Here is a 21415-nt window from a genome sequence, read left to right as displayed (position 1 = left end):
ATTTAAATTAAATAGAATACAAAGTAATTAGTAATCTACTAGCAAAGGAGTGGGAGGGGTATAGGAGGGTTGTGGGAGGGGTGAGGAGAGAACGAATATAAACTTCTGAAAAGATAAAAATCAAATGGTAAACACTGTGAAAAATAATTTGCCTCTCACCGTATTAAAAGAAAGTACCTTGGAGCTGGAGTAGCAGTTGCATACACTCCTGTAATGTTGTTGTCAGCGGGGCTTGAGTTTGCAGCAGCATGCTTACACCGGTTGTATATTGTCTAAAGCAAAGAATGCATGGTTTAAAGCTGGAAATCATAAGGCTGCCAAGTACTTAAGGGATCCTGGGATGAACCAACCGAGCTATTTCAAACAACCTTTCTCACTATGCCTTTTAAATGATCAAATTCATATAGCAATATTTAAATTCAATCTTCAAGTCTAACCTTATTTAGCCGTCTCAAGACTCATATTTTAAACATATATGATGACAATTGCCTTTTAAACTGTTTCACTTCTTACCGTGCTAACATCCAGAGGCAGTATGAAGACAATAAGAAAGCAGAGATACCAAGCTAGCAGTGTTCCAATAATTACAAGTCTATGCTGTTTCTTAAAGTCTCCATATCGGTGAAGTAAAAATAATGCCAAAAAAAAGACAAAAACAATCTCGAGTCCCAAAGCTGCACCACTCATTATCGGATGTTCACTCTGACTAACCAAAGTAATTCACGTACAGGTCTGGATCATATCTGAAAAACTGAAAAAAGAAAAAAAAATGTGGGATTAACACAGGAAATGATCATTTGGAAATTTCTTAAGTATTTGTTTATTGATGCATAGAGTTGGAAAACTGTCACCCATATCTTATAGCTTTACAATAAACTATGAAAAGAGGAAAAGACTAATTTCTACTCTCAAGTATTCACATCTTATTATTTAAATTATATCTTAATAATTTCACATATACTTTATCTTTAGGAAAAAGTAATTTTAACAAAAATTAAACTAGCTCTAAAAATATTATAAAATAAAAACACTAGCTGTGAACATTTTCAATACAGTGCCATTTGATGTTTGCACCTTAATTTTATGTCCTAACAGAATATTTTATACAAATACATTATTAACTAGATCCTAGGAAAATAGATATTTTGTAAAACAAACTTTTCTAAGTCATCCATAGCCCATTATTTAAGATTTTCAAAAAGAGACAGAGCATTTGAAAGTAACCTCTCCTTTGTTTCAAACAGCTAATCTTGTCTAGGAACTTTCAAGACTTGAAATTCTCATTCATTTACAGCTTTACAAAGTATTTACAGCTATACAAGATGATTTCCACTTATCTATATAAATCTTATTTTCTTTAAGGAAAATTACTATTTTATATGCAGAAAAACTTATCACTGATATTTAATAAAGTTATATATTTAAAAATACTTTTGATTATACATACTGCTATAGTTATCAGCAAATGATTTGATATCTCTTTACTTTCCCCACCCTCAGCACAGTAGTCTCCTATTGCTGTAAACAATTGCTATAAACTTCAAGGCATTATAACACGCATACCTTATAGTTTCTTTAGGTCATTTATCAGTTTCTGTGGGTCCAGGCACAATAGGGCTCAAATGAGTTCTCTACTTAGAACCTCACAAAATCAAAATGAAGGTGTGAGCAAGTTTGTTCTTCTCTGAAGCCTCTCGAGAAGAATCCATTGCTAACTTCATTCAGGGCATTCACAAAATTCATTTTTGGAGAATATCTGGCTATAGGACTGAGTGCCCCTTCTCCTTGTTGGCTTTCAGTAGGCATTTATTTGCCCTCCCCTCTCTAAGGCCTCTCTCCAGTCTTTTGATGTGATATCTCAGAGCTAGCAAAACTTGTCAAGCCCTCTCCAAGTCCATGCTTGAATCTTTCTGACCTCCTCTTCCAGTCTCAGCTAGTAAGGGTTCATCTTATCTTATGGGTCCTTAGACAATCTAGTCATATTCACGGGTTCTAGGGATGAAGGCATAGATATCCATGGGGTCTACTATTCTGTTTACCACACATACCGTATATCTATTTCTGCTCAAGCTGAGCTCCTATAGTTCTGTTATGACACAAGACTATTATGCCTGTGGGTCCCATACAACTGAAAAATAATAAACTGAAATTTTCCTAACCTGATATGAGAAAATACTTTCAAGGTCCTCACCATTAACCTTATATTTAAACTCAAGTGAGGAAATGTCTTTTTAAAGTCCAGAATGACATAGTCATTTCCAAGTTTCCTTATAAACTCCAATAGCCTGATTTGGTTATTTCAACTAAATAATTTTCTGTCTAAACTGTGGGTGCCTTATTCTCCATTTAATACAGTTACTTGTATATTAAATGTATAGAGTAATTAACAGTTACTCTCTGGTAAAAATAAGCAATTTGGGGCAACTCGAATTCAGCTTATGGCAAAAACTTCATTGCCAGCAACCTGACAATATTTATCAAAATTCTTAAATAAAAGTACATACCCTTTGTCCTAGCAAGTCCTCTTCAAATAACTTAATCTAAAGAAAGACCAAAACGGGAACATAGATTTATCTACAATATCATAATTCACTGCAGCATTATTGAAACATTTATTTCCTCTGTCGGCCCCAGGAGGAAATCAAGGTGTAGTCTGGGTGGACTTTTATCTGGAGACTCTGGGGTAGAAGCTGCTTCCAAATTCATCCAGGATCGGTTGAATTCAGTTCCTTGCACTTGTGGAAATAAGGAGGTGGTTATTTTTTAATCAAAGCACCAAACCTGAATCAAGCATATGCCTCAGCAAAGCTTCCATGCCAATGTAAAGTCAATCATTTCTCCAAAAAAAAAAAAGGTATGTCAAAAAGCTTCCTGAACTAATACTCCACAGTTTTTGTGATGACGCTGGCCTGCTGGCTTCTGGACTTTATGACTCCCCTCCACTTCCCCTTCCTTCTTTCACCATTCTCCCAGGTTACACGCTTAGAGAGTAGAGTTTGCACAATGCATTTCGCACGGTCATCCTCTCCGGAATGTGCCATGCTCCCTCCTCTAGCCGCCCCCAAACTCTTCTCAGCAGAGACAGGCTACGAGCAGCTCGAGCTTGCTTTTAGGGAGCGACACAAGCGGACGCAGCCAGCAGCGAGAGCAACCTAATGGCTTTGCTGGTTGCCCCTGGAGCAGCACCGTGCAGCTCTCTGCAAACACACAGTCACCTTATCTATTCCCCTGGGCTCCCCCGTGAGCTTTACCGAGGCTGCAGGGGACGCCCAGCTGCCCACCGCGCACAGGCACCACTGTGGCCTCCAGCTCTTCTAACACCCAACCACCGTCTCTCCTTCCAACTGCGCTTGAATTTACAAAAGCGCGTCCCCACCCGCATCAGACCTGAGCCTCACGGCGAGCTGGCGACGGGCGTCGCGCGGGCAGCGCCTTCCCACAGGCGGGGAGGACCTTTCTGGGACCAGCCCCAAGGGCCGCCCTTCCGGCAGGCGCAGGGCAGGTGAGACCCCGCGGCTCGCAGCCTCTCACCTGGCGGGCGCGCGGCCTCCAGCCTCCTCCGGGGGCGCCGGGAGTGGGCCCCGCGGCGGCGGCCGCCCGCGCTCTCCCGGGCCCCTTCGCTCCGCCCGCGCCCGGCCCCAGACCCCGCACCCCAAAACGCCTCGCGCCGCCCCCCTCCGCCTCACCGCGCGCTCCCGCCAGCGACAGCGTCTGGAAGGGCCGGGAAACGCTGCGTCCGCCACAGCTGTCCGGCGGCGGGGGCGCGCGCTCCACGGCGCCAGCGGCGGCGGCCACCAGAAGGCCTGCGGGCTCCGGGAAGGGACGGCCCGTCCCCCGTCAGGCGGCTGACATTTCCCCGTCAGCCGCAGCGCCGCCCGCTTCCGCTTCCCCGCCCCCTCCGCGGGCGGCCCCGCCCGGCCCCCGCGGAGGGTTGTGGGTATCCCGGAGGCGGGCCAAGCTGCAGAGGCCGGAAGTGTTGTAGGCCCAGCCGCATTACGAGGCGCGCAGAAACTACATTTCCCAGCAGGCAGCGGGGCAGGAGAGCCGGCCGCGGGGGAGGGCCGGGAGCAGAGGCTTGCGCGCGCGGCGGGCATGGAACGTTGGTAGAGTTCGCGGGTCTCGGGGGTCGGAGCAGCACGCCGGGAGCCGCCCTGCGCCGAAGTGGGGATCCGGGAGGCGGGCAGCTCTGAGATTAATGCACGCATTTAAAACTCCCCGAACCCGTGGACAGCATGCATAGGTAAAGCGATTGCAAAAATGGGGCAGAATATGAATAATTGCCTTAATTCTTTTAGGCCGCGATTAGTGCTGCTTGTTAATATTGTTACTAATGCAGTAATATCAGTGGTTGCTTAGCCCCTTTTGGGAAGGCGTGGGTGGATGGATGCGTTAGTGCAGCGATCAGCGTGCGGTTTTATTGGGTTTCCTTCCTTGGGCTTTGCTGCTACTGTTTTCCGTCATTGTATGATCGCTTCCCCCTCCCCCGGTCTGTTCCCTCCACTTCAAGAAATTCTTGAGGCCTCCTGCATGATCGTAAATCAAAAAGCTTTCCGACTTGTTTTTTATCTTTCATACTGGTCACAGGCACGTAAAAATGCAATCAATTGGCTGCTGTGAAGCTTTCTACAATACATAACTTGCAGTTTTGCTTTGGCCTATTTTGGGATTTTTTTACGGATGTGTTTTGTAAAGCAAGGAGAACTGTTTTGTGCATTTCTGCAGGAAACACCTCCAGGAGATTCCAGACCAAAGTAGCAACGTTTCCACTAGTTTCACCTGGGGATGGGATTCTAGCAAGACTTCGGAACTTCTCTCAGGCATGGGCGTCTCCGCCCTGGAGAAGGAGGACGTGGACAGTGAGAACATCCCTCAGGAACTGCTCTCAAACCTCAGCCACTCGCAGAGCCCCCCACGGAAACGGCTCAAGAGCAAAGGGAATGACAAAGACTTTGTGATCGTCCGCAGACCCAAGCTGAATAAAGAGATCTCTCCAGGTAATGTATGAGGATAAAAATGTCGGTCACATAGAGGGTGAATTTTGTTGTGCAAAATGAGGATATGTTCAGGGATCTTTAGGATAGGGACCTTTTAAAATTGCCTAGTTACGAAATTATTTTCCAAAGAAATCGGACAATTCTTTGTCTTTGAAGTCTGTAGGAACCTCAGTAGGTATTATCTTCTGGTGCCCAGGTGACTTGTAACCTATGTGAAATTTAACCCAAAAGAAGACATTCCTGCCTTTTTCCTTGGAAGGGAAACTTCCAGCTGCTCAAAGGGCAGCCTGGTGCCCTTTCCACTGATAAATGGAAATGTTAACAGTGATCCTGTGGGATTCTGTTTATATTCTGCTGCCTAGCCCTGGTTGAGCTTTTTTTGTCCTCATAATCACTCTAGTTATTTGTCAAAGAACTACTAAAGTGAATGCTTAGCCAAGTGGAAGAGGCTTACCTGCCCAGATACACTCCCAAATGGAATTCTTCTGGTATGCTCTGTCTCCATTACTACTCTTATCTCATAAGTTGCACAACCCAAAATTCTGATGGCCACTCAGATTCCCACCAGCCCCCAACATCCAGTCACTGAGCTGTTCATTCTTGTTTCCTAAATATTTCTCAAACTCTACTATCTCTTGCTTGAACTATTGGAATAGACTCATCATTTCAGCCTTATCCTCCTCATATCTCATATCTCCTCATAACCCAGAGCTAGAGTAGACTGGCTGAAAATGTAGAGCTCATAGTATCATTGCCCTCTTAGAAGCTCCCCGTTGCCAGGCTTCTCCAATACGTGAATAAGTGCCTGCCAGAGTAGATCAGAACCAGCAGCACTCAGAACTACAGGGTAAACATAGTGCATTGACCTGGGATTATCAGTTTTTCTCACTAATCACTTAAACATTAATTCATAATAAACAACCTGAGGGCACTGAGGGTTAAGGCATGGGAGGAGGGGTGGAGAAGGACAAGGGACACAGAATGGTGATAAGAAAACAAGTCACTGCATAGTGCTCTGAGCAGAAATTGCACTTGAATTGTTTCAGGGATGTTATTTGGATGGCATATCAAGCATGTAATGAAGTGTGTAATGATGCATTTAAAATTTTTAAAGCATTATTCGGGAAATACTTGCTTGAGCACAGACTATGTGCTAGGCATTTTTCTAGGTGTGGAGCTTACAGCAGTGAGCAAAATACAAACATTGCTACCATCCGGAGTGTCTATACCAAAGACTAGATGCAATAAGCATAATATATCTGCAGTATGTTAGAAGATGATAAATGCCATGGCGAACAACAAAACTACAGCAAGCCAAGAAGGTTTGGAAATCTTGGGGTGGGAAGATGGGTTGCAGTTTTAAATAGTAATTTGAGAGAAAGCCTCACTTGGACAGTAAGCTTTAAATAAGACCTAAAGGTAAGGGATTATGCCGTGATTATCCAGAAAAGAGAATGCTGAGCAGAGGGAACCGCCAGTACAAAGACCTAAGGGCAGAAGCATTTTCATATTCAGTCAAAGAACAAGGAAGTTATATTCCATGAGTGGAATGAACAAAGGGGAGAGCAGTAGCTAATCATGCTAGAGGTGATATTATCGAGAGTTGTGATATGTAACCTTTAATAAGGACACACTGATGTGTTGAGATTAACTGTGTTGGGGTTGAGGATAGAAGCTTAGAGATTTGTGAAGAGGTGTAGGAGTGGCGATAACAGTGGTCAGATTTAAATGGTTTCTGACATTACATTCAGCAGAATTAGGATACAGAAATTGTAGAAGAGTGATCATAGTCTAACCTAAGTTAGGTGGGTGGTAGTGCAGAAGAACAGGCAGATGAAAGAAAGATGACATCGTACAAGGCCAAGGTAAATAAATATATTCCTAAATCTCCCCATCTGACTCTTTTTGCAGTAGTTTTGATTGGTTGGTTGCATGCATTCCTTCAAGAGAATCTGGGGTTTTTTTGTTTGTTTGTTTGTTTGTTTGTTTTTTCATTTTTAATCCTTTCTTTAGGAAAAATAACTTTCAAGTTATGGTCTGGAAATCTACATCAAGAGTTGGATTAATTAGAAAGTCAGTGAAGGATTGATAGTAAAATCACACAATTTGGCTATGAATCCCAATTTTGCTGTTTACCAACCTTGGGAAGTTATTTAAGCTTTCTGTTTTACTTTCTACGTGAAGTGGTAATAACCCTCTAGGTGGGTAACTGTGACGATTAAATAAATTAAAGAGTATACAAAAAGCTCTTAGAAAGCTGACTGGCATACCGTACTCAGTAAGTCCACCCAGTTATTTGGTCAACAAGATGTCTGACCCCTATTTAGGAGACTACTTCACTTTTCTTTTTGTTCTTACTGTGACAGTATGATCCTTTCAGTGTACTTTTTTTTTTCTTTCATCAGAATTTAGTGTCACTGCTATATTTAGTGTCTGGAATGCAACGCTAGCAATTTGGTGATTGGCCAACCAAATCTGGTAAAAAATACTTCCTGCTGAGATGAACAGATTTGGATTTATTTTTCCAGTGAAAATAACTTCTAGCATGACACATAGTTGCTGTATCTCCTTCCACATCCACACACAAATGTAAAGAAAAAAGTTATTTTTTAAAGCAAAGTTTAGTGGAAGTAAGATAAGAAATACAGGGGTAGTTGGTGTCTTTGAGGAAATTGCAAGGCGAGTTGAGTTGAGAGGACCGATGACTGTGCATTGAGAGGCACTCACAACAAGATGGCGGCCAACACTAGCAGCTGCTGAGAAGTTCAGGCCAGGGGAGGGAGCCCCTTTGTGCCAAAGTGACCCTAAGCTTTCCACATGCAGAAGGGCTTCCAAGGTGAGAGCCACCACTAAGCAAAAGTGAAAGCTCTGAGTAGCATCTGGAAATTGTCCATTCAACAAGTCTACATTGTTAAAATTAACTTAAAAAATACTTACAAAGTGAGAGAAAAAAATGGTGACTTTTTAATGTTTGTTATTACCCAAGAGAGCAGCGCAGAAGGACACTAATGGTGGAGTTTGTACGTGTGTGGGGTTACATGCAGTGTAGCTTGGGGGGAGATACAGTAACTCAGGGGAGGGACAGCTGGTATAGAGACTCCCGGTGGGCTCCAGGAGTCTGAGCTCCAGGGTAGTCAGGCCATCATTCCAAAGAGTCTTGCCTGCAGTTGTCAGGACAGATGGTGAGCAGCTCTGCCAGGATTAGGGAAGGAGGGCCACGCCTGCTGTACACAGCTATCTGATCACAGTGGCCCTGGACTGGGAGGTTTTTTTGGTTATTTACTCAGCAGTCTCCCTGCAGGCCCCCAGCTTGGCATACGTCTGGCGACTAAATCTTATTCATCTATTTACCTTGGAAGATAAAGACTCTGTGGCCAACTCACGCCACTACAGGTCTGACTGGCCTTAGGGGTGAGTGTGCAAGGAGTTGGGAGGAAATGGTCCAGTGGTGAGCTCAGTGATGGGCAGAAAGACCATCACTGCCTTTTTAGTCACGGTCATTAAATGCCTCCACTCCCCCCTTTAAACTGGGGGTGACCATGGGAATATCGTTGAACTAATTTGTTGATCAGCTCTTCTATGATTGTTAAAGGCCTGAAATCAGATCCTACAGTCGTTCTCAGACTGGCAACTCCATAGTTTTGTAGAGCACAGAGATGTCCCCAGGGGAACTTGTTTAAAGTATACAATTCCTGAGATTTTGATTCCACAAGTCCTACCTTCAGCCCCGAAATCTGCTTTTTACGACCAGCAGGCAAATGTTTTTCCTCCATTTTTTTTAACATTTTGTTGTATGATTTTGCCACTAAGATGCATATTTTACATTATCCTGGGTGTATATCTGAAACTGAGATTTCATGAAACTATGAGATTTTCTATTCTGTTCTTTTTCTAGTCTTTCAAAGCAGTTGTTTATCAAACTAAATTGATTTCATGACTCACCAATGAATCTCAGCCTGCAGCTCTCAAAAGTCAGCTCCCTAAGAGCCTTTAGGATACCCTCACCACACGCCTTTGCCCATTTGCTCCCTTTCATTCATTCTTTCACCAAACATTTACTGATCACCACTCTAGAGACTGGGAAAGAATGTAACTGCCAAAGATCCTGCTCTCAGACAGCTTATATGTGGCTGTGCCTTAGTCTCCAAACCCCAGTTTCTATGGTTTCTTTGTTATTCTCTGCATACTTCAGGACTGAGCAAGTCTCAGAAATCAGTGGGGTCAGGTTCTCTACTTCTGTTTTACTTTTCTCAGTTTTACCCACCTACCCAAACTCCCCTCCCCCTGGCACACCAAGACCTAGCCTGGCCTGCTGTTTTCTCTTAATCATTTGTGGGAAGAGGACCCCACAAATGGGGTCAGAATCTATAGTTTCCCAGAATGGGAGTTTGGATTATTACTAAAAGCAAACTACCAAAGAGCAAGCATGAGATGAATGCCTCCCCACTTAAAGAAATAAAACCCCAGTGCCAGTCAGTTGTGGGCACCAAAGCCTGCTCTTTCTCAGGTAGAATTCATCTATGCTTAAAGAGCAGCATATTTAAAAGTCAATTTTTTTTTTATGATTAAGATTATTTTGGAGCTTTAATTTTAATCTGAGCGCAGGTGATCCAAGAAAAGGATGTGTCAAAGAAGATGAGTTAGCTAGACTGCAAGTCTTATGCATCGAAAACTCGTCAGCAGGGGAGTTTAAGAGGGATGGATGGCGATGAGGTTACAGAAGGGGAAAGAGCTGGCTTGGATTGTGACGAACATGGACATGGTGATTGACGGGGGATGACAAGTAGGTTTATGAATCTGGCCAAATCTTACCTTTCTGGCCTCTGAAGTTTCTCTTTCCATCCAGGAGGCTGTGTGCAGCCCCAAAGGGGTTAAAAAAGGCTAATGGAAAGAAAAGACCTGCTTTGGACTTTTCCACCCACTGTAGGCAAGCAGAGCAGGCAGCAGTGGAGTCAGGAAACAGATGGTTGATGTTTTGAAAATTAAAAATGGCAAGTAAAATTAGATTAAGCATATCCCAAGCCTGGATACCAGCCGTGCAAGCGGCTATGTGCAGCTAGACTTCTGCCTCATCTGCTTGGCTAGCAGCCCGTCTCAGGCTGTGGCATCCCCCGAAAGTACACACCTGCCCACTCAGGGGCCCTAGAAACAGCCATGTCCTGGGGTCAGTTGCTGGAAACCCAGATGCCTGCTGCTGAAGCTGTGCATTTTCTTGAGCATTGCTCCCTCCATAGGGTAGCTAACCCACTGATAGCTCTCGGGCAGCTTTTAGTCCCCCTTTCTTCCTCTCCTCCCTCCTAACGCTGGTTGTTTTCTTCTTTTCGCATAGCAAGTCATTTAATTCTCACCTTTCTTAAACTTGCAGATCATTAAGACTCATCTGGGAGAATCAACAAAAAACTATGAACCAGAGACACTTTTCGGGGGTTGGGGGCGGGAGGGGAGGGATTGGGATCAGAATGGGGGGGTTGCAATTGTATGGGGAATATAAAAATAAAATTTATTATTTAAAAAAAAAAAAAGACTCATCTGGGAGAACACAGACTCTTAGAGCACATTTGGGAGAGAGCGTGATTTGGAGTCAGACCTGGGTTTGAATTCCTACTGTGCCACTTACGAGTTGCGTGACCTTGTGTCTTTTGTCGTAGTTGCATCCTCTCCTGAGCCCCTGCCACCTCAGAGACTGTTACCTTTGTTCTGGGTTTTGTCTTTAGCTTCATCTCAGCTTCCCCAGAAGGTGCTGTCCGCCCCCTTTTCAGCCTCTGTTCCCCACCTGCAGTGCCCCCTGGTGACTCTGCACCTTCACCTTGGGACAGAGGGTTTGGAAAAAGCCAACCCAAGTTTTCCTCTTGGCTCTTCTCCCTAATAGTTGATATCTCCTTGGTGAAGTTAATTGACTCACTAAGTTTCCTTATCTATAAACTGGATAATATCAACACAAGCTTGCTGCCAGGATTAGCACCAATATGCTAATTTATTTTTTATTAAAAATGCCTAAGACTTTTTAGGGCTTTTGGTAAATAGTCTTGTTTTGTATTTGTTTAAATTTGCCTCACACCCAGCTCCAAGCACTAGTGCACTAATTAGGCACCCAGGAATGTTTATTACATCAAAGCCATAGGCCAACCTGTCATTTCACAATTGAGGAAGCTGGCCTTGAGAAGCCAAAAAGGCAGAGGCAGCATTCTTCTCTCGGGTGCCAGTCATTCCTTTGTGATCTATCAGTGGAGCACTTTTATCACAGTCGTTGCCAGACTCTGTCCTAGCACAGGACATGTAGTTAATTGGTAAAGATAGATAGAGAATTAGCACCTTCCCATTTTGCATAAGGGGGTGAGTAAACAATATATGCATTTAGCAAAGATTAGTCAAAGGCCTGTTTTGTCCTAAGTGCATATATCTGGATGTGAGGGCGGTGGTGGTGACCCTGCAGGGCTCTGAAGAAGTGACATTGAATCTGAGAGCTGAAGGATGAGTAGGAGTTGAACAGGCAAAGATGGGAGTCGCCAAGCAAAGCCTTTTGGGTCCTCTGCTTAGCTTACTTGCCTGGCTTGACTGCCCTCTGCAAACCTCTGTATTTACTGCTGAGCCAAATTCTCCTAAGCATTTAAATGACATCTCTCATATTGCTCTTGTGTTTTTGAGTTATGTCTTCCCGGCATGTTTGTTTTGAGGAACAGCAAAGTGTCAGTGCAGAACAGTGTAGAGATGGAAGGAAAAGAGGCGTGGTCACAGGGCAAAATAGAAAGTTTGTTCATTTGTTTCTTTCATCTTGCACTTCACAACAAGCCTCCCTAATTTCCTTTTTCTTCCTTCCTAATTGCCATAAACACTTTGATGCCCCAGACACAATCCCGTGAAATGCATCATGCCCTCATGTGCCAAAGATTTTCTCCTGCATGCCGCTTTGACTCTGTTTGAAGGCTTTCAGTGGACAATCATGCTAGGGAGTTAACATTCCTGCCCCCCTCCCAAGAGCCCCCAACTAGTGACTACCAGTAGTTGAGGTACCCCAGCAACCATCCCTTGTCTGGGACAGGTGCTATATGGGACATTGCTTATTAACATACTCAAATTTGCTTCCCTTTCTTTTCGTATCTCTTCACTCTTTCTCCTGCTTCCTGGAATCACTTCCCAAATAAATGACTTTCAATCAGAGCCTGTGGATCCCAAATTTAAGTAGAGGACATGAGGTCCTCACAGGGCTGACTTCCTCTCTTTGCTCAGCAATCACTTCTCTGTTTAGACTTGATCACCTGCCCTGGACCCCTCATCCTCTCCTCACCTGCTTTTTCTGCATAGCATTAATCAATTTTCATATCATGCAAGTGGCTTATTTTTTGTGGGTGTGATCATTTCTTCCCACTGGAATATGAACTCCATGAAGGTATGTTATCTGCTCTTTCCCCAACCTTAAAGCAATTCCAGGCACTCTGAGGGTGCTTAGCAAATATTATATTAAAAGATGGATAGAGGGCCTCCCCGGTGGCACAGCAGTTGAGCGCTGGGTTGCGAAGCTACTTGCAGCCTCTGCAGCACCGGTTCCATCCCTGGCCGCCGGGTGAGGGTCCCACATGGTGCGCAGACCTCTCCTGCCGCCCGCTGCTCCCCTCAGCAGTGTATTTCTTCAGTCTGCCTGTTCTGTTCCCTGCTCTGGCTCTGGTGAATCCTCTCACCCTCCCGCGCTTCTGACTGTACCCAGTGCTTGAATAAATAGGTAAATAAATCTTAAAAAAAAAAAAAAGATGGAGAGTACCTTTTTGATATTGCTTCTTCAGGTAAATTGATTTCTGCGTGCTTTCTGTAAACCTAAAAGAAGTGGGAAGAAGGGTCATTTGTCTTTTCTAGAAGATCGCTACCTGGTAAATCCACTACTGAATCCCCCTCAGACAAAAAGGTGGCATCCTTAGTGATCACAAGTACCTCAGTATCTCAGACATTGATGTAGATGCCAAGGTGGGTGGGGATTTGATCTAAACCAGTAAGAGTCTCCTCACCTAAGATTGGCTAGCAGGCGCTGAAGGAGAGAGGGTGGTGAAAAGTATTCTTGGGTTTCTCAATTCTTATTATGGACAAAGTGGGGTGCTCACCTCAGGGTACACAGATAGTGGACAAGCAGAAAAACAATTGCAAGGATGAGTAATTGGATGAGTGCTGCAGGTCTTCTTACCCTCTAGACCTGATGAGATGAAAAACGGTCATGGAAAACACTTATTTTTTTCCTTCAAAGGTGTTTCATGGGACTCCCTTCCAGATGAACTGCTTTTGGGAATCTTTTCCTGTCTCTGCCTCCCCGAACTCCTGAAAGTCTCCAGTGTTTGTAAGAGGTGGTATCACCTAGCGTAAGTATTCTCAAACCCCTTGGATATATGTGGAGAAGGAAGTGGTGTGAGGGTTATTCCTTCATACCTTTGGGTATGGTGAAGCTAAAAGCCAAGAAAAAATACAGCAGCACAGGTAAACCAGGTTATCTTTGTATTTCTTGTGTCTTGATTTTCCAGTGAAAGGTGGGAGTCTCCTTGCGCCACTTCTGGAAGTTCTTTTCCTTGTATTCAGTGGTGCATACACATGCCCATTGGATGCTGACCCCACTGGCTCATGCGGTGTTCCATTTGCGAAGGGAGTTCTAGGGGTGCCTAGGGGCACAGCCATGCTCACATGGGGTGAGCTAGGCAGTGTCTGCAATGGGGAGAGAGAACTCGGAGCTCTGGCATTTGAGCCCAGCCTCTGTGCCACTTTACCTCTGTGACCTGATCAAGTTACCTAACGCTCTGATTCTCACACCCCCATGTATAAAATGGGGTGCAATGGTACCCACAGGGCAGTTATGAAGTTGCAAACTAGAGCTGCTGGTGCTCCACCTGACTCCTGGAAGCATCTAGCATATGTCAGCCAACAGTTACTGGTATTTTCGTTGGTTTGGGGGGATACTTCAGGTGTGGACAGAGAGCTTCACCTGGAAAGTCTCGGTGAGCTGGGAAAGCAGTAATGGGCCATAGGATTGGAAGCAGCAGAGGAAAAAAAGGATTTGGTTTCCAGTTTGAACTTTTTCCATCTTCACCCTTTCCCATCACTACCCAACCCCAGGCCACCCTTGGCTTTGTGCTAAAGGCACCTCTTCTCCCTCCAGGGATCTGGGACTGTCATTATGAGCCAGCAGGGGCCTCTTGCCTCCCGTCCAGGGGAGTGCTGGCAATTAGATGTGTAAGTACTTACAGGAATGGGCCCTTTGCTTAGAAGAGTCAACAAGGTTTACACACAAGGCCAAGTTCTCACTTATTCTCACCCAAGAGACCCCATTTTGCGTCTTTTTCTGCCAAACATCCTTTTCATGCAGTCTATTAATTTTCATCTCAGTCGTCACAAAAGTACTGATATTTATTAAGCACTTAGATACCAGACATTACAGTTCTGCCTTTTTAATAAATGGAGGTCAGATAACATTGACAGCTGTATGCAGAATTATGCTGGGAAGGTCAAAGCCCTAAACACCAGTCTGCTTATTTCAAGCAGTAGTAAAAAAATAAGACTCTAGTTAGGCACTGAAATTATTCCTTCTCATGCTCAATTTTGTGTTTTTTTTTTTTTTTGAATTGATTTAGTCTGCAAGTGGTAAAACTTCCTTTGTATGCCGTTTAGTGCTTTTGGTGCTTCCTTCTTGCTTTAGAAACGCTATCCAAATCTAGTGATAATTTTCCCTTTTCCTTTCACATTTGTTCCAATTCACACATACACCATGTGCATGTAAATATATATTGTTAAGCTTACAGGGTTTTCTCAGACAGAATTGCACGTGACTTCTTTTTCCAGTAGATGCTCAATAGCCACATCTCATCATAAAGAAGTGTAGCTTTGCTTCTTGTAGCTATATATTACTTGTTATTTAGGATAGTGGTTGGACACTATTCATGCTTAATAAAAATGGTTAGTGGAATTACTTAGGCCATTTGAACTCTACCAATTTAATTGATAATCAATTAAAAAATTTAACGATCATTTTTAAAGTTATAAAGTTGAATTGAATGCTGGAATTTTACTCTCTGGTTCTAGATGATGGCCTTGCTAATGAAAGCATCAGGCTATCTAAACCGACAGTATGTAAAACCAGGAAGATGGAGGCTTATCCATGATATGACCCAGAAATATACATTTCTGTCTTAAAAGCATCATAGCTAATTGTAGAGTCAAAAATAAAGGTTCCCACAGAATTTGCTTCGAGGCAATTTAAAGGCACATCCTGGTGTTTAGGACCCTTCTATGTCCAGTGTACCCACTTATCAATAGAGCACCTCCTCTTTCCCAGGTTTGATGAATCTCTCTGGCAGACCTTAGACCTCACAGGTAAAAACCTGCACCCAGACGTGACTGGTCGCTTGCTGTCTCGAGGGGTGATCGCCTTCCGCTGCCCACGATCATTTATGGACCAACCATTAGTTGAACATTTCAGGTAAAAAAGAGAAATCCCCTATTTCTAAATCTCGAGGTGGGGAACAGATCAAAGACTTCTTTTGAGACCCAGCCTTGTGACAGGTCACTGGTGTGAAATGCTGATTGCATGTTTTGCTGCATGGCCCTGGTGTTGACACTGGTCCAGCTCAACAGCAGCATTCCCATTTCACTCAGGCCTATGGCAGCATTCTCAGAGTCAGGTGCACATTTAGCTTCTCTCGTCGGGCTCTCTGGAGAAGGGTTTCTTGAATCAGATGAGGCAGGGACCACGCAAACACTGACAGCCCAGGCCGCCAGCCACCTCCCTACTTTCCACCTCTGATAAAGAATCAAGTATGAGTCATCACCCAGATTTTGTAACTTGGAGTTTCTGATCTTATCCTGGACAAATTGCAACCTTAGAAGTAGGCCCTCTTCATTTGTGTTGTAGAAAAATATTTCCCTGTAACTGGTAATTCTGCAATGTGATTTTGTGCCTCATACTTGAGGAAACTGATACAGAACAGAAAAATGCACTAGGACAACAAAGCTAAGGACAAAATGTATCTCCGGCTCTAGTCCTTTTCTCCTCCCTCTCTTCCCACCGGCCTCTTTCACACGTGCGCTGTACTCTGTTCACACCAGGCTGGATGTGCCTGGCTACCCTCCCTTCTCGATCCAGGCACTGACCTTGGACAAGCTGGGTCTGCTCTCCACCTCCATGATGCCAGTTCTCTCAAGTCCTCGTTTCTAGCCTAGTTCAATCGAACTCCTATTTTTTTTTTTTCCATTTGAACTTTTTTATTTCCTTACATTGTTGTTTATATTTATATAATATTTGATTTATCCCCTCAGGTGTGGTCTCCGTAAATTTCTTCCCACCACATCACCCGTGAACCGTCACCATAGTCCCTTATGCCCTTCTCTTCCTTCCCTCCCCCCAAGCATCAGATCTATAGTTTGCCTGCTAGTTTTATCTTTTTTTTTTTACTTTGTTCTGTCCCTTTATTCTTCCTATAAGTGAAGCCATCCAATGTTTTTCTTTTTCCTCAAACTCCTATTTCTAACACCTACAAACTTCCACACCAGAATTTCCTCCAGGTACCCCAGTGTTAGCATATCTAAGTTTAGACAGCCAACCTTTGCCCCTTGCTTAACCAGGTCTTCCCTGTTTTAGTAAATGCCCTGCGCTTGACCCAGTCACCCTCACGAGGTGTCACCTCATCAGCCTCATCCAGCTCATTCTCAGGTGCCCACTAATTAACTTTGTAAGTGGAACTGCCTTGGCAGTAACCTCTTCACTTGGTAAAAATCCTCTTGAATTTGAAAATGAATGAGGATGGAAATAGCGGCTATTTGTTTTATGACCAGATCTTAGCCGATACTTGCATTGTGTCCGGAGGGCTTTGTTTGTGATTGGCTGCACATTTGGGGGGGGGGGCTGGATTTGATGTGATCTCCATGGGTGAGCCCCTCTTTCTGTGTTAGTCCTTTTCGTGTACAGCACATGGACCTGTCCAACTCAGTGATCAACGTGTCTGCCCTCCTCGGCATTCTGTCTCCCTGCTCCAAGCTCCAGAATCTGAGCCTGGAAGGTCTGCAGCTCTCGGACCCCATTGTCAAGTGAGTGCAGCCAGGAGTGGTCACAAAGGCAGCTGTTTTCACATGTGTCCTGAGTGTACATGGGGTGCCCTTCTGTCCACAGCCAGGCGGACTCTGAACATATCACATGCTTCTTCCAGCTTATGCAGAACTTCCCTGGACTCACTGAGGCCTGCAGCCTCCGTGCCTCATGCTGGACACTAGGCAGACGGGGATGACAGGCATGGCCCCTGCCTCACACTGGGTGGGACCATAAGGACAGCGCACTGTCTTGTTAATTGCATTGGTGACTATGTGGCAACACAGGGAGGCCTAATTATGGCTGGGGAGGGCAACCACCTCAGAGGAAGTGACTTTTAAGCTAAGTATTAAAGATATTCAGGTAGGAGATCTTCAAGTGCTGGGCAAAGGAAGTGTCTGGTTAGAGCTGCCTGTGTGGCTCGAAGCTCTGCAGCAGTTAGGGGGGGAGCTGGGTCACAGTGGGGGGAGCTAGGTCACAGGGCTCAGTGACAGGGTGTGTTGGGGTCAGAGCTTAGTGGACCTCTGCTGTGGGGTAAGAAGTCTATTGACTCCATGGTGAAAAGAGTGGTTCTGAGAATGGAAGGAACATCTCAGAACTCAAATTTAGACATTTTATTCCTTTTGGCACCTCTGGGGGACAATCTGATATGGAAGAAGCTAGACTAGGTCAGATGTCCTTGGGTTCATTCAGGTGAGAAATGATGACACCAGATGTGAAAAATACAATAACGGTAGCTATCATCTGTCGAACACTTAGTGCGGGCCGAATACCAGTTCTTTCAAAGGTGATTGCTTATTTAATTCTCACAGCAACCCCGCGAAAGAGTTCTTACTACCCCGCGAAAGAGTTCTTACTATTCCCTTATTTATCTGTGTGGCAGCCGAGGCACAGGGAGACTGAGTGACTTGTCTGAGGTCACACAGTTAGTGGGAGGAACCAAGATCTGTGACTCTTGCTCTTACTAAGGTTCTCTAACATGAGCAGTTGGGAGCGTCGAGGACCCCAGCGGGCGGGAGAGGTCTTTAAGGGCAAGAACCCAGTGACTTTCCCTGTAGAAGGTTGCCTGTCATCTAATTCTAATTATGGGTAAAATGGAAGTGTTTATTCCATTGCTTCATTATTTTTTTTAATTTCAAGAGTACCTAGATCAGTGTTTCTAGTGCACTCCTCTGTGCCAACCACTCCATTCTTTCTTAAATTAGATCATTTCATGTTATCAGCCCTACCAAGAGGCACTGCTTTTACCATTTCCTAGATCAGCAAAGCGTCCTGCTTGGTTTCACGCAGATAGTGAGATGTGTGTTTGAACTCACTTCTAACTCAAAGGCCTGTGTGACTTACCACTTCACTATCCTGCTTTCCTCCGGTGCTCGCTGTATCCTAATGGTATTCTGACGTTTTTCTCTCTTCCCAGTCATCTTGCGCAGAATTCAAATTTAGTGCGCCTCAACCTTTCTGGGTGTTCCGGATTTTCCGATTCTGCCCTGAAGACTTTGCTGAGCAGCTGTTGCAGGTGGGAAAGATTTGAGACTTGATTGTAGAGCTGTTATTTCAAATAGACAATTATTCCTCACATCTGAACAGAATTGGGTGATTTTTGAAAGCTAGTTTTAACTTTACCAGCTCCTGATTTGGATAATGCAATATCCTTTTTTCCTCTAAACCCTGTCCAAATCCAGGAGCCAAACTGGTTAGGTTTGCAAAGGATGCTTTACTTTGCAAAATGACCACTATTTTTTAAAATTACTAAAATAAGGAAAATGAAATATGTTTATCACTAGTGAAACAGTGCTCTGGAGGGGCCATGGGGACCCAACAGATTGTACCCAGTAGAGGACAGGTCACTAAGTTTTTCACCCTCATGCACAATTGCAAGACCACTCAGACTCAGGGAACAACAACAATGGGGCTTATTTAGCAAACAGGGGAAGAGTTTCAAAGGCCACATGTGGTCGGCTCTCTCACCCCAGATAGTGTCCACAGTGTTCAGGATATCCCAGCAAAAGGCTGCTCATTCAAGATTGCGCTGCCCCACCAGCAGAGGCCTGGAGCTCGTGCATTGCTGGCAAGCAGGGGGCCAGTATCCAACTCACCACAATTGAGGTGCTCACGTGCAGGGCCACTGAGATGATACTGCAGAAGCCTACTGGACAGCACCGGACACTGGACCAGTCAGCAGTGAAGGCAGCAGCACCAAAGGTGCTGCTCGATAATCAGGAGAAGCTAACAGTTCTCAGGTGACCTGGACAAGGAGTTCCGGTCACCCATCAACAGCACTGACCAGTAGTGCTGGTCACCAGTGGTCACTAAGAAGCAGCACTGTCAAAATCACTGTGTCAATAGCTCTTTGGAGTCGTTGTCCCACACCAACAACAAACAGCTCTTTGGGACACCAGTCCTGGCCCCTGGGGCTCCTTTGTGGCGGTGTCAGAGGCAGGGCCTGAGGGTGGTGGCCCTGGATTTGGGAAGCTGTTTTCGGCTTCTTTTCTTTCTTCAGAGGTCGGCTGCTAGTCCTTCTTTCTTCTTCGGAGGTCAGGAACAGAGCCTTTTTAAGGAAGAGTACATCAGAGCCTGCCTTCCAAGCAGGCCGTTTTCAATCCTATGGCGGATTGGACCACAGCACTAACCAGCTCACAGCGCGCACCTGATCTGTCCCTCCACGATCCAGGCACCAAATCCATGGCTCTCTACTGCCTGCAGCTGGAGGAGCCACAGTGTTGGAGCTGCCCCGAGGGGCCCCGTGCTCCTCCCTGCATCCCTGAACCAATGGCTGCTTGCCCAGGAATGGTGTGGTAGGAGAACCACTACCATCTGCCATCTCTGCTGACCTCCGCCTGCAGCCCAAGCCCCAGTGGGGCCATTGGGGCAAAATGCCCATCAGACACTGCCGCTTGCACTGTCCACAAGCAACTTCTGGGATCAAGCACAGAGGGAGGGGCTGCCCGCATGCAGCAACTCCTGGAGCTGGAGGAAAAGAACCAGTCTTCTCGCACAACTTGTGCTATGAGGTTTCACTAGTAGCATTGAAATTAATCTGTTTGCACCTGACTGTACACAAGGTCCGGTTTTCTCCCTATAATATCTACAGACCTAGCTTAGAGGTTTTGGTTAAATTTGGTACATAGCAAACATACTCCTTAAATTTGCGTGCTAGGATTAAAACCATCATAAATAAAGGATACAGTTAGGGTGTTACTAAGTGAGGGGAGACATAGTTCACAAAATACTATCAGTGAAGTAAGCGGTACAGTCCACATTACTCAGTAATGCCAGAAGGGGTATGCGGTTTAATGACTAGACATTGTTTTTAGGCCCCTCGTTTGCTGAGTTAGCTGAGGCCAAATAAGATGAAGTCGCTTTTTTGCAGTGTCAGCATCTTTTATTTAGTCAAGTCCATCAACTTTTTATTTTTTATTTTTTTAAAGATTTATTTGTTTGTTTGTTTATGCAAGCACTGGGTACAGTCAGAAGCGCGGGAGGGTGAGAGAATTCACCAGAGCCAGAACGGGGAGCAGAGCAGGCAGAAGGACTGAAGTACACTGCTGAGGGGAGCAGCGGGCGGCAGGGGGGGGTCTGCGCGCCATGCGGGACCCTCCTTCGGTGGCCGGGGAGCAGCCTGGGATTGAACCGGCGTCGCAGAGGCTGCGGGCAGCTTCGCAACCCAGCGCTCAACCGCTGCACCACCGGGGAGGCCCCCATCAACTTTTTAAAACATCTCAAGTGATTGCTCAGTTCTGTGGTGGTTTGCTACCAACTTGAGTTGGGAAAGAAAACAAGAAGGCCGGAATATCTACCTCTAGTTCTGGAACCAATTTTGAAGGTTGAGGCACGTGCTCCTTTCTGTTCCCACAAGGGGGCGGCATTCACTAAGACAGTCACTCAGATCCCCTGACAACTTTCTGGGGCAAAGTTGGAGCAAAGGTAGCTGCTTAGAGAAGCAGGGGCCCTGTGTGTAAAATAAGAGTCTGTGGCTTGTGTTTTCTTTTGTTTCTGCTTGAGCCAGTGCTGCTTAGAGAGCTCATTCCTATGCGAAGATTTCATGCTTTCCTTGTTGCTTTGTGTACAGATTGGAGGAGCTGAACCTCTCCTGGTGTTTTGACTTCACTGAAAAGCATGTGCAAGTGGCTGTTGCGCATGTGTCAAATACCATCACCCAGATCAATCTTAGCGGTTACAGAAAGAATCTCCAGAGATCAGGTAAGACCTCTTGTGGTCTCTTAACCACAACAGCAGCAATAGCAGGTGCTGTTGTACATCACCTCTCTCTTGAGCCAGGAAGTGTAGTGTTGTTCCTCGTTTTTCTCAGCAGAGGGCAGCAGCTGATTAGAAGGATTAGATTAAGGCCAGCAGCTAGTGGGGTAGCGTCAGA

The 21415-nt window shown here is 45.1% G+C and overlaps 2 protein-coding genes across 10 annotated transcripts in view; one reads left to right on the top strand and one right to left on the bottom strand.

The window, feature by feature from the left end:
- The window catches only part of LMBRD2 (LMBR1 domain containing 2), a 32253-nt gene extending 28489 nt beyond the window's left edge, over window positions 1-3764 (bottom strand). For 3 of the 7 annotated variants that reach the window (XM_037529237.2, XM_037529243.2, XM_037529241.2), the window contains exons 1-4: window positions 3687-3764; window positions 2505-2735; window positions 514-751; window positions 160-272 (exon numbers count right to left, since the gene is read on the bottom strand). In XM_037529237.2, coding sequence (XP_037385134.1) covers window positions 160-272; window positions 514-687 — 287 coding nt within the window. In that variant the 5' untranslated portion in view covers window positions 688-751; window positions 2505-2735; window positions 3687-3764. The remainder of the gene's footprint in view (window positions 1-159; window positions 273-513; window positions 752-2504; window positions 2736-3686) is intronic. The other 4 variants (XM_037529242.2, XM_037529244.2, XM_037529245.2 and 1 more) reach the window with 2 other exon arrangements.
- A 303-nt stretch (window positions 3765-4067) lies between these two features.
- SKP2 (S-phase kinase associated protein 2) overlaps window positions 4068-21415 on the top strand; it is a 29258-nt gene continuing 11910 nt past the window's right edge. For 2 of the 3 annotated variants that reach the window (XR_008549300.1, XM_037530771.2), the window contains exons 1-7: window positions 4068-4240; window positions 4723-4994; window positions 13225-13336; window positions 15298-15441; window positions 16911-17045; window positions 18461-18559; window positions 21113-21243. Coding sequence is in view for 2 of the 3 variants with exons in the window: in XM_037530771.2 (XP_037386668.1) it covers window positions 4233-4240; window positions 4723-4994; window positions 13225-13336; window positions 15298-15441; window positions 16911-17045; window positions 18461-18559; window positions 21113-21243 (901 nt within the window). In the remaining variant the exon portion in view is untranslated. The other variant, XM_037530772.2, reaches the window with a different exon arrangement.

The sequence above is a fragment of the Talpa occidentalis genome, unplaced genomic scaffold, assembly GCF_014898055.3.
Source record: "Talpa occidentalis isolate TD23 unplaced genomic scaffold, MPIMG_talOcc4v2.1 talOcc4.6, whole genome shotgun sequence".
Taxonomy (NCBI): Eukaryota; Metazoa; Chordata; class Mammalia; order Eulipotyphla; family Talpidae; genus Talpa; species Talpa occidentalis.
The sequence above is the reverse complement of the archived record's forward strand: the minus strand, read 5'-3'. Positions and strand labels throughout refer to the sequence as shown.